The 15,517-nt window shown below is 45.3% G+C and overlaps 1 protein-coding gene across 2 annotated transcripts; it reads right to left on the bottom strand.

Annotated features, from left to right (window-relative positions):
- Positions 1 to 1,968: 1,968 nt before the first annotated feature.
- On the bottom strand, positions 1,969 to 5,880 carry syngr3b (synaptogyrin 3b). 2 transcript variants are annotated; one of them, XM_010903113.5, is made up of 4 exons: positions 5,476 to 5,880; positions 4,177 to 4,411; positions 3,919 to 4,064; positions 1,969 to 2,907 (listed from the first exon to the last, which is right to left on the bottom strand). In XM_010903113.5, exons 1-4 carry the CDS (start codon positions 5,578 to 5,580, stop codon positions 2,680 to 2,682), a joined length of 714 nt encoding a protein of 237 aa, XP_010901415.1. In that variant the 5' UTR covers positions 5,581 to 5,880; the 3' UTR covers positions 1,969 to 2,679. The 2 variants fall into 2 exon arrangements, with proteins under 2 accessions (XP_010901415.1, XP_019900132.1); XM_020044573.3 differs by lacking the exon at positions 1,969 to 2,907 and adding an exon at positions 3,317 to 3,835.
- Positions 5,881 to 15,517: the final 9,637 nt, after the last annotated feature.

The following is a 15,517-nucleotide window of genomic DNA, read 5'->3' as shown; positions in this document are numbered from 1 at the left end:
GTTGGCTAGATAAATGTCTCTGGTTAAAACTAACTTATCAGTAGGAGATAACTAGTACAGAACTAATCGTTCTTTCTCTCTTTACCCTCATCTCTTCGTCCTTCTCTGCCTTTCAAACCCCTCTTCCTTCCCTTGCCCGATAACTCAGGTTGGACTATAAAGATGAGACTATATTTATACTGTATGCCCGGACTGAGTTGAGGAATGCTACAGAAAGACAGTTTGCATCCAAAATGGCACCGTTTTTCCTACCCAGAGCACTTCTTTAGACCGTGTCCATGTGCCCACAGGGGGCTGTCATCTGTGGCGTGGAAAAATAATAAAGATTGAAAACTGTAAAGTTATTTGGTAGACTTAAAGTTAAGGGCTTATTTATTTGACAGGATATGAAAGCTTATTGTTGGAGAATAAAAAGGGAATTAATTTGAGTTGATATTTAATTATTTTATATAAAAGCTGATTACATTATTTGATGATAGTGATGATGTTGATATTTAATAAGTATTTTATATGAAAGCTGATAATATACAGTATTATACAATAATAATGATTATGTTGTATTTTATATGTTATTCATTATGATGTATTGATGACAAGGACAGTATATCATTGCAGTGTGATCAAATAGAAATTTACAGCATAGAACAACAATGATACACACACAAGCACACACAGTGCAGTAAATTATGTCAGATCTGCGTCTCATATTTCTGTCTGGACCCTTCTGAAAGTTTCACTTGACCAAATACAGCCATGATTGGTTAATGAAGTGGTTACAGAACATTCTACTTTCTGTATGTTGGTCAACTAGAAATGATGTAATCAAAAGGAAAGAGAAAAGAACCTGTCAAAATAAATCCCTCTTTCAGAATCTCCTTGTTTGTCTGTCTCTCCTTTACTCCCTACTTTAATCTCTTCCCTGTTCTTTTCAGTTCTCTCTCTCTCTCCACTTCCAGAGGTCTCGTTACTCCTTCCAGAGGTCTCGTTACTCCTTCCAGAGGTCTCGTCACTCCTTCCAGAGGTCTCATCTCACCTTTCAGTCCTCTCTTTCCTTTCAGGGTCCTCTCTTTCCTTTCAGTCCTCTCTTTCCTTTCAGGGTCCTCTCTTTCCTTTCAGAGTCCTCTCTTTCCTTTCAGAGTCCTCTCTTTCCTTTCAGAGTCTTCTCTTTCCTTTTAGAGTCCTCTCTTTCCTTTTAATGTCCTCTCTTTCCTTTTAGAGTCCTCTCTTTCCTTTTAGAGTCCTCACTCTCCTTTTAGAGTCCTCGCTCTCCTTTTAGAGTCCTCGCTCTCCTTTTAGTCCTCGCTCTCCTTTTAGAGTCCTCGCTCTGAGTTGTCCTCTTGCCCTCTTTTCAGAGATCTACTGGTAATTAACCAGTCTAACATCAGATACATTTTAATCATCCAATCAAATCACATACATACACATACAACCAATTTGATGTGTTACATTGGGATTTGTCCAGTTGTCAGATTCTATTCCATCTAGTGTTTTACAATAAAAGATTTAATGACATCATGAATTATTTCACATAATGATAGCATTCAGACCCCATTCTCTTTTTCCCTCTCTTTCATTCCCCTTTCATTGTTCAGCATTCAGAACTTCAGTTGGGGAATTGGATTACCTCTTTCTATCCCTCTTCCAACCCCTCATCCCTCTTCCACCCCTCATCCCTCTTTCACCTCCTCATCCCTCTTTCACCCACTCATCCCTCTTCCACCCCTCATCCCTCTTTCACCTCCTCATCCCTCTTCTACCCCCTCATCCCTCGTTCACCTCCTCATCCCTCTTTCACCCCCTCATCCCTCTTTCACCCCCTCATCCCTCTTCCACCCCCTCATCCCTCTTCCACCTCCTCATCCCTCTTTCACCCCCTCATCCCTCTTTCACCCCCTCATCCCTCTTCCACCCCCTCATCCCTCTTCCACCTCCTCATCCCTCTTTCACCCCCTCATCCCTCTTCCACCTCCTCATCCCTCTTTCACCCCTTACCCCTTTGTAGTCCTCTGTAGCTCAGTTGGTAGATCATGATTCATACAAATACAGAGACACATAAGTAAATAACACACACACACACAAGTAAATATCATTCTTTTTCCTCTATTGGTCTACATCATTTGTCAGTCCATGGTTTGGAGCAAGGAAATGCAGGCACTCTAAGAGACATTGGTGGTCAGAATTGAATGGAGATGGACTTATTACTGCTTTATAACCAATATGGTGACATAGGCCTGCATAACAGCTACATAGGGCCTTCAAAAAGGCTACATAGGGCCTACGTAAGAGCTGCATAACGCTTTTATAACGTAACAGAATTATAACTTCAGTGTTCATTACTATGTAAAGTATACTCGCTGGGCCTCAGAGAATGTGTGTGTTCTATTTCCTGCTCAGTGGGAATCCTTGGCTGAGACTGCAGTTTCCATGGTGATGCAGAGCTAACATCACCTGACCCTGAGTCAGCCAATCAGGCCAGCCGCTGTCTCTCCATCTCTCTCTCTCCTCCCTGCTCCATCTCTCTGCTGTCTTTTCTCCTTCTATCTCTCTTCACTCTCCCCCTCTCTCATCTCTCTCTTCATCTCTCCCTGTCCATCCCTGTCTCTATCCATCCCTTTCATCTCCTTTTCCCCTTTTCCTTGTCTCTCTCTCACATTCATTCTCTCTCCATCTCTCACTTCCCTAGAAAGCAGGAGAAGGTGTTAGGCTAGCAGGGTCCAGACTCAAAGTTCCAGTAAAGGGAGGGGGTCGGTGGTAAGGGTTGGTGGTTACTATGGTGATTCCATTGGCGACAGGTATAGAACGGTTGTCCTGGTAACCAGTGGTGCTGTTGTCAAGGTTATCTGCAAACAGTCTGAAGTTCTGGAACAGGTTGAGGAATGTCTGGAGAGCGAGCGCTGTCAGGCCAGCCTGCAGAGGTTAGAGTTTAGGTTAGGGGTTAGTTGCTAACATAGTTGTTTAAGTTCATAGTTTATTTTAGGTTTGTAGCAAGGTAGCAGCAGAGAGTTAATAATTTAAGGTTGGAAAGCTAGCACTTCATTGTATGTTTTCTGTTAGCAAGCTAATGTTGGATAGTTCACTCATTCTTTTAAGTTAGCAAGCTAGCATTAGACAATTCACTCAATTGACACATTTTATTTTATCTTTTCACAAAAATGTGGAGAATTCAACAACAGTTATCTGAAAAATTCTGAGTCAGTGTTCAGAATTCCATTGGAATCAGGTTAACACTCATTCATTTCACTTTCTCAAAATGCTCAATTGGCTGTGTATTTAGTATTAGAGTGTGGGGGAGAGGTGTGTTTAGTATTAGAATGTGGGGGAGAGGTGTGTTTAGTATTAGAGTGTGGGGGGAGGGGCTGGGTTAGGGTTATTAGAGTGTGGGGGAGAGGTGTGTTTAGTATTAGAGTGTGGGGGGAGGGGCTGGGTTAGGGTTATTAGAGTGTGGGGGAGAGGTGTGTTTAGTATTAGAGTGTGGGGGGAGGGGCTGGGTTAGGGTTATTAGAGTGTGGGGGAGAGGTGTGTTTAGTATTAGTGTGTGGGGGAGAGGTGTGTTTAGTATTAGAGTGTGGGGGAGAGGTGTGTTTAGTATTAGTGTGTGGGGGACAGGTGTGTTTAGTATTAGAGTGTGGGGGAGAGGTGTGTTTAGTATTAGTGTGTGGGGGACAGGTGTTTAGTATTAGTGTGTGGGGGAGAAGTGTGTTTAGTATTAGAGTGTGGGGGAGAGGTGTGTTTAGTATTAGAGTGTGGGGGGAGAGGTTTCTGTCAGCAGTCTCTCCTTGTCCTCCGTGAACACCATGTTCTTGAGTTGGGCTATCGCTAATAGACTCACATAGCCCTGCAATAAACACACAAACACTCAGTAAGACACAACAACACAGACACAGTCAGGTACACACACACACAATGTCTGTTCATTACCCAGGTGAGAATGGAGAAGAAGCAGAAGATGATAGCAGCCCTGGCAGCGTCTGAGCCCTGAGCCAATGGGAGTTCATCATCTGTGGTCTGCTGCCATTGATTGGCCAGGAAACAGAACCCAACAAACCACAGGAAGCTGGCCAGGGCTGGAGGCGGGATCAACGATATGAACAGACAGAATACACACCTTTGAGATAAACTGACATATTTCCTTCTTTGTGTGTGTGTGAATTTAATGTGTGTGTTATTGTGTATTACCAGAGAAGGCCATGTCGATGAGAGATGCTCTCCTCCGGAGCCGAACACTCTGAATAGTGGGGAAGTAGATATCCAGTACCAGGAAACACATGCTGCCCAAGAAACAGGCCACACCCACTGTAACGCCATAGTTACAGGCATCAGCATTCTTATTGAAGACACATAGCAACCGCTCGCTTCCAATGTTCATATATCCTTCATTAACGATGCTGCTGAACACCACCATGGAAAACACCTGGATCAAAAGGAGGAAGGATGTTTATCGATTGGTACGAGGCTAAAACGCACTGCACCCACCTTCACAAACACACAACAAGTTTGCGATATGAATTCAGCTCGTAATGAAGCTGAGCAGCGACTACAGTTGGCAGACGGAAACTCTGACATCACTTCAAAAAAGGTGTTTATTAAATTCTGAGGAACAGCCAGTATTTGACAATGTCATCTGACATTGTTTTCAATATGAAGTGTGTTCCGCGCCACTCAGTTCCCTGGTGGTTTGGGCAGTTCAATGGTACAGAATCAGGCTGAAGAGGGTGGGGCAATGGACTGTCTGAGGATGTTCATTTAGCAGTGACAGAATGTTTTCATTCACACCAGCACTTGAACACAGACACACACACGCAAACACACACTCTGCTGGCAGCGCGACTGCTGGTCAACATCAGCCTGCTGGTATCTCCCTGCTATTTGGATGGAAACATGAATTCTGCCTGCTTGAGAGCATTCATTATTCCTTAATAATACATAATTCACGGGGAGTGGGCAATGACAGAGACAATGGTGAAAAGACATTGAAATGTTTTGGAATGCAGGCTTTTATTTTGAAGTTTTATTCATTACATTTTAATCGCTGCTGGCAGAGTACTCAGCCTGTAGGGTCTGTAAACCATGCAGGCCTGTTAAGCAGAAGCTCATCATTGTTATTAAGACCAACAAGACCAATTCAAATATTGATATGTCCATTAATTAAATCCATTAACTAAATAAAATATTTACATATATCATTCTAATAATGTCGCATTTTTACAGTGGATGGATATGGGCATTGGGCTGCTGTAAACTGTACATTTCAGGCTTTAGGCAGAAGAAAACGATACCAGCATTGAGTGATGGCAATACAAGCACGGTTAGGCTGTGGTCGCGCGATGTCCTATTTCCCTGCGAGGAAGGATAATTGGGATATCTGAGCGTCACAACAACTAAATGTATACACATACACACACACACATACACACACACACACACACACACACACACACACACACACACACACACACTGACACACGTTTGTCTCACCCAACATAGTAGTCGGAGGATGGTCCGTGGCTTTTTTACAAAGACAATTGGATCGAAGTGCGAGCTTCCGGATTTACCGGGATGAAACGAGCCCACCGGCTCCATCACCTCCTGTTTATTCCTTTCTTGAACTAACTATATACTTATCCGTTATATATCCCGTTATTCGTCTCAGTTTAAGGTTCGTTGTGATACAATAGTCTGTCCTCCGGTCTGGTCTTGCGCAGCGGCAGGTTGAGAGAAGGATGCACGCGCCAAATCACGTTGCAAAACGCGCGCGGGCTTAGCTGGCGTGATTCGCACAAACACTTCACAGAAACACCTCTGCACACCCCTCCCCTGCGCATACACGCGCGGACACACATGCGGCTCCACCGCGTCCCGCGCGACCGTCTTGGTGAAAATAGAGTAGGCTACTGTTGGCCTATTAATTACCACTCAGACCGTCGGGAATATGCCTGTCTGGAAACACTGTCTTAATTAATGTGATGTTCTTCTTCAATATTGTGAATTATGCTAGGCTACAAGTCAATAGGAACATGCTGAATTGTTTTTCTTTTTCTTTTAGCAGAGACGGTTATTTTTGATTGACTAAGAAGGTGCACACTATTATCTCTGTCTCTCGCTCTCTCTCTTGCATTCTCTGCTTTACCCCCCACAGCGCCATAACACCGGTGTAAAGCCCTTTCCGTTCGTAGCGTCGTAATTGCGGTGATCAGTTCTCAAAGCGCAGTGCGTGGAACTCAAACCCCCTCGCGAGCGGAAGAATAGGCATCTTTAAAAATTAATCATTACTGGTTGGCCAGCGGTGGGTGTGTGTTCTACGATCGTTGTGTGTCAACGTTTCTGTACACCGTTTAGCGATTTGGGTTTTAGATCAAACCTGTGACTTCGTAACTTTGTGTTTATCGATGTAGAGAATAATGGAGCGACGTCACTACGGAGAGCCGGTCACGTGATCAACAGACCCTATAAGGGTGGACATGATGAGGTAAAGAGTCCGTGATACATTCTGTTTATATCTGTGTGTGTGATCCTGGTTTTAACGAGGGGCCCACAATTTCCAACAAACATAGTAAAACCTGACAAATCTGTCCCCACATGTTTTTTTGAGTTTTGAGTTCTAGTCCCTTCTAAAAAACAGATATATTGCTGGCTTAGGGTTTAGGTTAAACAATTCAGCATATGGTACATGGAGTCAGTACAGTATGATCCCAATGCAGTATGGAGTCAGTACTGTATTAACCCAATGCAGAATGGAGTCAGTACAGCATGGAGTCAGTACAGTATGAACCTCAATGCAGAATGGAGTCAGTACAGTATGAACCCAATCCAGTGTGGACTCAGTATGGCATATGGTCAGTACAGTATGGACCCAGTACAGCTTCTTATGGAGTCAGTAGTTTGCAGTCAGATAACAGTTTGGAGTCAGTAGCGTGTGCAGTCAGTATGGAGTTGATCCAGTACAACTTCTTATGGAGTCTGTACAGTTTGGAGTCAGTGCAGTATGTAGTCAGTACAGTTTGGAGTCAGTACAACATGTGGTCAGTATAGTATAGATTCAGGCTGATAGGTTGAGCAGATAAAGGCAGTGGCTGATAGGTTGAGCAGATAAAGGCAGTGGCTGATAGGTTGAGCAGATAAAGGCAGTGGTTGTGGGATCAGCAGTTTATCATGCTTAGGAAGCACAGCTAGGGCTAGTTATCAGTCATACGGTCAGTCAGTTAATCAAACAAACAGTGAGTTTACCAGTCCAACATTTTACCATCCAGTAAGTCCGTTTATCAACAAGGCAGTCAATTTATCAGACATTCAGTCAGTATACCAGTCAGTGAATATATTAAACAGTTTATCAGTCAGTCAGCCAGTCAGTCGGTTTATAAGCCAGTCAATCAGTACATCAGTCAGTGAATGAGTCAGCCAGTCAACCAATGAGTGAGGAGTTGCAGGTATGCAATTTGGACACCAGGTGTCATGATAACTGCATTCCGTCAGAAGGTCACAGTCTATTAGCCAATCCCAGGGTTTGTTAGGTATATCAGCCAATTCCAGGCTTCTGAATTAGTAATATACTAGTCTAAATAGAATACTAGACCCTGACCCCTACAATCTAAATAGAATACTAGACCCTGACCACTACAGTCTAAACAGAATACTAGACCCTGACCCCTACAGTCTAAATAGAATACTAGACCCTGACCCCTACAGTCTAAATAGAATACTAGACCCTGACCACTACAGTCTAAATAGAATACTAGACCCTGACCCCTACAGTCTAAATAGAATACTAGACCCTGACCACTACAGTCTAAATAGAATACTAGACCCTGACCCCTACAGTCTAAATAGAATACTAGACCCTGACCCCTACAGTCTAAATAGAATACTAGACCCTGACCACTACAGTCTAAATAGAATACTAGACCCTGACCCATACAGTCTAAATAGAATACTAGACCCTGACCACTACAGTCTAAATAGAATACTAGACCCTGACCCATACAGTCTAAATAGAATACTAGACCCTGACCACTACAGTCTAAATAGAATACTAGACCCTGACCCATGCAGTCTAAATAGAATTCTAGACCCTGACCACTACAGTCTAAATAGAATACTAGACCCTGACCCCTACAGTCTAAATAGAATACTAGACCCTGACCCCTACAGTCTAAATAGAATACTAGACCCTAGGGCCCAAATTGCACCTTAAATGGGAATTTGAATTCCCCATCTGTATCTTGTGATGACTGCTACCTGGAGCAACACTATTAAACCTCTGTATGTTGAGCAATCCAGTTTAGTGGGTCTGTTTGTCTTTTATTAGGTTGTTTACAGTTCAGTAGGTCTGTATACCTTATATTAGGTAGTTTACAGTTCAATGGGTCTGTATACCTTATATTAGGTAGTTTACAGTTCAGTAGGTCTGTATACCTTAAATTAGGTAGTTTAAAAGTTCAGTAGGTCTGTATACCTTATATTAGGTAGTTTACAGTTCAGTAGGTCTGTATACCTTAAATTAGGTAGTTTAAAAGTTCAGTAGGTCTGTATACCTTATATTAGGTAGTTTACAGTTCAGTAGGTCTGTATACCTTATATTAGGTAGTTTACAGTTCAGTAGGTCTGTATACCTTATATTAGGTAGTTTAAAAGTTCAGTAGGTCTGTATACCTTTTATTAGGTAGTTTACAGTTCAGTAGGTCTGTATTCCTTTTATTAGGTTGTTTATAGTTCAGTAGGTCTGTATACCTTTTATTAGGTAGTTTACAGTTCAATGGGTCTGTATACCTTATATTAGGTAGTTTACAGTTCAGTAGGTCTGTATACCTTAAATTAGGTAGTTTAAAAGTTCAGTAGGTCTGTATACCTTATATTAGGTAGTTTAAAAGTTCAGTAGGTCTGTATACCTTATATTAGGTAGTTTACAGTTCAGTAGGTCTGTATACCTTATATTAGGTAGTTTACAGTTCAATGGGTCTGTATACCTTATATTAGGTAGTTTACAGTTCATTAGGTCTGTATACCTTAAATTAGGTAGTTTACAGTTCAGTAGGTCTGTATAACTTATATTACGTTGTTTGCAGTTCAGTAGGTCTGTATACATTATATTATGTTGTTTACAGTTCAGTAGGTCTTTATATGTTATATTAGGTTGTTTACAGTTAAGTAGGTCTTTATATGTTATATTAAGTAGTTTACAGTTCGAGTAGGTCTTTATATGTTATATTAGGCAGTTTACAGTGGAGTAGGTCTGTATACCTTATATTAGATAGTTTACAGTAGAATAGGTCTGTATATTTTATATTAGTGTACAGTAGAGTTAGTTTGTATATGTTTCTCCATGCTATTGACCTTATTGACAGAGAGCAGGATCTGGCAACCCAGCTGGTTAGTGATATGGGTGAGATAGTTACAGAGATCAGGATCTGGCAACCCAATACCTACACCTCCTCCCAGCCTGCAATGCTGTAACAGGAATCGTTTGGTAGGAGGATCCAATAATCACAGCAGTGACACTGGTATGGAAAGCCTTAGTCTGTGGGGAGAAGTATGCGCTGTTTTTGGAGTGCCCATGCATAAAATTTTATTTGGATATATGGATTCAAATATGGCTTGTGTCTGTTACTAATACTCTATCGGCTGTTTTACAATTCTTAAACCACATGCACAGTTGCACTGGCCTAAAGGAGGGAAATATCACTTCAGTCCCAATTCTGTCAGAGTGGTTAACTCTCCACACGGTGTAGCTTGATAATCTGTTTCAAACAGAGTGGCGGGGCCGCCCCTGGCCACAGTAACTTGGCCACACCTTAAATATCTGATGGGTTGTTATTGGTTTATATTTTCGCGTTATGTTTCATCATCCCTCTCTCGACCCCCCTCTCCTCTCCGCCCCCTCCTCACTCCACCCCCTCTCCCTCTCTGCCCCCTCCTCACTCCGCCCCCTCTCCCTCTCTCTCATTCTACTTTCTTTCTCTCTCTCCCTCTTTCACTTCTCCTTCTGTCCTCCTCTCTCCCTCTCTTCCCTTCCTTGCCCTTTAGCCTATCTCTCCCTCATTCTCTCCCCCCTCCTCTTTCTCCTATTAGTTGTTGATACATAATTGATGCCCCCCCCCCTTCTCCCCACCAGGTAACTGATATAGTTACACCTGAGCCCCTGGTCAGCGTACTAAGACTCCTTCTACGACCACACGACAAGCAGCACTGATAACACACACACACATCCTTTCTCACATACAGACACATCTCAGCAGAGCCAGGAGGCAAGCTCTGCTCCTGGAAAGAGTGTCCAGCCATAACCCTAATTAAGAGGTTGAGTCCTGGTTAGAGTGTTTGATGATAACTAACAGAAGGGAGTCCAGTTTACAGAGACAGGTTGTTTCTTTGTAGACATCAGAAGAAGGCAGGTATAAAGAGGAACGTGGACCCCATCACCAGCTTCCCACTGGGACCCAGCGACCAGAGAGAAGAACACTGAAGCGACTGCCTTGGAAACTCCAGCTGGATAAGAGGCCCTGCCTGGTAGCCGTCTCTGGTTAGGAGATGTCTTTTTGTCATCACCCTCTGGATATAGACTCGAAATAAGGCAGGGGACTTTCACAGCAGCTTTCAGAAGTCTGAGTTCAGTAGTTGTGTTGGTAACAGGTGCTTTACCTTCTGTCATCGTTCATGACCTCTGGAGAACCTCCTGAACACACAGCTGCTAGGACCAGAAGGAACTAACAAACAGCTCTGTCTCAGTCTGACTGTCTGCCTCTGTCTGTCTGACTCACTGACTGTTTCAGTCTGTCTCCGTCTGTCTTTTTCTGTGTCTGACTGTCTGTCTGACTGACTGTTTCGGTCTGTCTCTGTCTGTGTGTCTGACTGTCCGTCTGACTGACTGACTGTTTCTGTCTGTCTCTGTCTATGTGTCAGTCCAGATATGCCTGTGAGGATCAGCAGTGAATGCAGCGCTGGGAAGAATTTCGCCATGAGGAACGAAATACTTTCCCACAGGCACCTCACTGCACACATTTAAACTGAGGAAATCTACTCATACACAGGTAACCTATGCTACACAATTAAACAACTGACACACAATTAACGTGTGCCGTACAATCAGTCAGGTGACACAAAGATCAAATATGCTACACATTTTAAGTGACACAAAGATAAAATGGCTACACAATTTAAGAAGTGACACAAAGATAACATATGCTTCACAATAAGAAAAGTGACACAAAGATAACATATGCTACACAATTACACAGATGACACAAAGGTAACGAATGCTACACAATTAAACAACTGACAAACAGGTAAACAGCTTTACAATCAATCAGGTGACACAAAGATAACATATGCTACACAATTAAAAAAGTGTAACAAAGATAACATATGCTACACAATTAAAAAAGTGAAACAAAGATAACATATGCTACAAAATTAAAAAAGTGACACAAAGATAACATATGCTACACAATTAAAGAAGTGACACACAGATAAAATCCGGTCAACATACAGTACAGGTTTGTGTGTGTGTGTGTTGCAGGTCCCCAAAGAGGAAATGGTGAGTCACTAGCAAACAGACAGGATGCCGAAGAAAGACAAGGGGAAGGCCAAGAAGGGAGGGAAGCCTGAGCCAGAGAAACCCAAGGAGGAGGAGAAGAAAGGGAAGGGAGGAAAAGATGACAAGAAGGCAGGGAAGGAGGAGAAGAAGACAGGGAAGAAGGGGAAGGAGGATCCTCCCCCAAAAGGAAAAGGAGGAAAGGATGATAAGAAAGGAAAGGATAAAGGAAAAGGGAAGAAGGAAGAGTCAGAGGAGGAGGAGCTACTGAGCGAGGAGGAAGAGGAGGAGGAAGAGGAAGACTCTGAAAATGACGGGGGGAGGAAAGGGAGGGGTGGCCGAGGGGGTAAACCTGCTAAAGGGAAGTCCAGTGGTCGCCATGGAGATGAAGACGAAGAAGACGAAGAAGAGGATGAGGAGGAAGATGAGGACGAAGATGACAGAAAGCACAAGAAGAAGTCTAAAGATGTACATAAAGGAGGAAAGGGAGGAGAGAAGGAGAGGAAGAAGGAAAAAAGGAGGAAGGAGGGGCCTCCGGAACCTCCAGTTAAAGACACCCCGAAGAAGGGTCTGAAGAACATCTCTAAGATGTTCATGAGGTTCTCAGGGGTCAGCTCGTTGGTGAAGAGAAGACGCAACTCCAAGAAGAAGATGGGAGGGACCTCCAGGCTGTTCATGGGCCTAGGGAAACGCCTGCGCAAGTATGTTACTACTTTATATGAACTATTCTGCTACCTTAGATTATCTATATTACTGCATTACATTAACCATGTTGCTACTTTACATTATCATATTACTAGTTTACATTAATCATATTGCTACTTTACTTGGCCTATTCTACTACGTTACATTATGTAAAATTAAATAACAGCCATTAATTTGCAAGATTTGAGGTTAGTGTTACTGCAAATGACTTCAATAAATCATATAGTTGACACATCTAGTCTGCAGATTAACCAATGTATGTACTGACAGATCAGAACCTCCTCCTTGTAGTCTGAGAATAGTGTCTAATCCCCCCTACAGGAACCGCGAGAACAAAGCCAAAAAGAAGAAGCGCAGGAAATCAATCTTGAAGAACACCAGTAAGTTCATGATGCGTTTCAAACGTTCTAAGAACAAAAAGAAGAAAGAAAAGGAGGAGAAGGAAAATGGAGGAAAGAAACCATTTTACATGTTGATCAAACTGGGGGGAGGCAAGGAAGGTCAAGAGAAGAAGGGAGGGTTCTTCAAAGGTCTGTTTGGGAAGAAAACGGCCACAGGAGCTCCCGACTTCAAGGCCCAAAGCCAGTTGCTAGGGCGGGTTGCAGGTGCCACCAACTGGCTGACCAAGCGATTTATCTCTTCAAAACATCGTCATTGGGCAGGTGGGGGACAGAGGTCAAGGTCTGGCCGTAGTCACAACAGGCGGGTCAGCGTGAGAGGTCATCACTATGGCTACCAGAACGGTGGCTATGAGGATGATGATGACATGTACGGGTACGGGGGGGGCGAGGAGGGGTATGACCAGATGTTCTTGGGGGGGTATGATGGGGTTTCAGGGGGTTTCCAGGGACCCTCTGGGAAGGTTCATGGTGGTCATGGTTACAGCGGTAGTTACTCTGACCCGTATGGACAGCAAGGGGGTTACTATGACGACGGAGGTAACTACTACGAAGTTTCGTTCCAGGACCGTGGTTATTTTGAGGACGAGGCGGAGCTCTACGACGACGGAGGTGGTTACTACGACGACCAGCAGGGTGTATATGGCGACGGGGACGGGATGTACTACGACCCCTACCTACAACAAGAACAACAGCAGGGTTACTATGGTGACATGGGGCAGCACCAGCAGTACGGCGAGGAGGGAGGGGCCATGGGGTTCTATGACCCAATAGTAGCAGGAGATCACCAGGGTTACTATGAAAACATGATGCAGGGTCATGGGGGTTTCTATGACGACAGGCTGGGTGGGCATGAAAACCTGTACGGTGCTGAGATGATGATGATGGGAGGGGGTGAGGAAGTTGATTTCCAGGACTACCAGCTGAACTACAGTGAAGCAGGACCTTTACCAGTCTCCTCCTACAATGCCTACAACTCCCAGCAGGTCATGGGGCTGCAGCCAGGAACACAGATGCCTTATGGGTACGATCCCATGGATGGAGAAGTCCCACTGCAAGGGGGGGAGATGGCCTTCAGAGTGCCAAGGCCTCAGGTACGCCTATTTGGGAAGGAACGTCTAGACGTCCCCCGAGCACCCTACCCCTCGCCCCTGCCACCCGGTCACCAAGACGACGTCCTATCAGAGATCCAGTATGAGGACCAAGATGTGATGATGTCACCACAGCAACAGCTGTTGGCCCAGCAACAGAAGATGATGTTGCAGCAGCAACAGATGATGGAACAACAACAGCAACTGATGTCACAGCTGACCGCTCCACAAGATCAGATGATGTCACACGAAATGATGATGTCAGAGCAACAGAATATTATGTCACCACAACAGCATATTATAGACGACATGATGATGCAACAACAGCAACAGATGATGTCACCACAAGTGCAGATGATGTCACCACAACAGCAGCGGAGGTTGTCACCACACCAACAGATGATGTCACCACAACAACAGATGATGTCAGCAGAACAACAGATGATGGATGACATGATGATGCAACAACAGCAACATATGATGTCACCACATGATATAATGATGTCCCAGGGCATGCCCGGGGCACCAAGCCCGACAGCCATGTTAATAAAGCAGCACAATGCCCTGCTAGACATGGACCAGGCTGTGATGGGAGGGCCAATGGGGATGGACCAGGCTATGATGGGAGGGCCATTGGGGATGAACCAGGCTGTGATGGGAAGACCAATGTGGATGGACCAGGCTATGATGGGAGAGCCAATGGGAATGAACCAGGCTATGATGGGAGGACCAATGAGGATGAACCAGGCTATGATGGGAGGGCCAATGGGGATGGACCAAGCTATGATGGGAGGGCCAATGGGGATGGACCAGGCTATGATGGGAGGACCAATGGGGATGGACCAGGCTATGATGGGAGGGCCAATGGGGATGGACCAGGCTATGATGGGAGGGCCAATGGGGATGGACCAGGCTATGATGGGAGGACCAATGGGGATGGACCAGGCTATGATGGGAGGGCCAATGGGGATGGATCAGGCTATGATGGGAGGGCCAGTGAGGTACCATGGAACCCCGGTGATGCCCAGCACGTCCCCTGTGCCAAAGCGAGCCTACCCCTCCCCCACCCCCTCTCGTCATTCCATGATGATGTCACCTCAACAGCAAATTATTTCACAGCATCCCTCCCCCCATCCATCCCCCCTACCACCCCGTCGCCTCCCCCCTTCCCCCCAACCCTCGATGAGAGGCTTCCCTCCCCCAGGGCAGAGACCGCCTTCTGTCCTCTCCAGAAGGACATCCCCCTCCCCCCAACCCTCGATGAGAGGCTTCCCTCCCCCAGGGCAGAGACCACCTTCTGTCCTCTCCAGGAGGATATCCCCCTCCTCACCTCTCTCCTCTCCACGACGCCTCCATCCCCAGCGCCCCCCTTCCCAGACCCTCACCCCTCGTGGCTCTCCGTCTCCCCCACTATCCCCAAGAGCATCCATGATCCGACACTCCCCCCCCTCTTCCCCCAGAGGTTCAATACGCAGAATTAGCCCTCCATCCTCCCCCTCTCGTTTGGAGGAAAGAAGTCAGTTTGGTGCAAGGAGAGTCCGTGGCCTTCCCTCCCCATCCTCTCTCCGTCACACCTCGCCCCCTCCCTCACCACAACTTGGCATGAGACCCAGGGATTCCATCCGCCTCCCCCGTTCCTCCCCCATCCCCATGCAAGCTTCCCCCTCACCCTCCCGCCGTAGTTTCTCCCCTGTACCTCGCACCGCCTCTCCCACCCTCTCCCGACGCTCCACCCGGGTCCTTCGTCAAGGTGAAACTCCCCTGGTGCGCCCCAGGGTTGGAGGCCGTGGACCAGTTCCCAT

This window comes from Esox lucius, chromosome 9 (genome assembly GCF_011004845.1).
Source record: "Esox lucius isolate fEsoLuc1 chromosome 9, fEsoLuc1.pri, whole genome shotgun sequence".
Lineage (NCBI taxonomy): Eukaryota > Metazoa > Chordata > Actinopteri > Esociformes > Esocidae > Esox > Esox lucius.
Note: the sequence above shows the minus strand (reverse complement) of the source record. Positions and strands in the feature narration are given on the sequence as shown.

What these genes read in the sequence shown, in the direction of transcription:
- syngr3b (XM_010903113.5), bottom strand. Translation starts at nt 5,580, where the DNA reads ATGGAGCCGGTGGGCTCGTTTCATCCCGGTAAATCCGGAAGCTCGCAC. An exon ending in TCCTCCGACTACTATGTTGG is followed by an intron (nt 4,412 to 5,475) that starts GTGAGACAAACG and finishes CTTTTGATCCAG; the next exon opens with GTGTTTTCCATGGTGGTGTT. An exon ending in TCTTCTCCATTCTCACCTGG is followed by an intron (nt 2,908 to 3,918) that starts GTAATGAACAGA and finishes TAACCTCTGCAG; the next exon opens with GCTGGCCTGACAGCGCTCGC.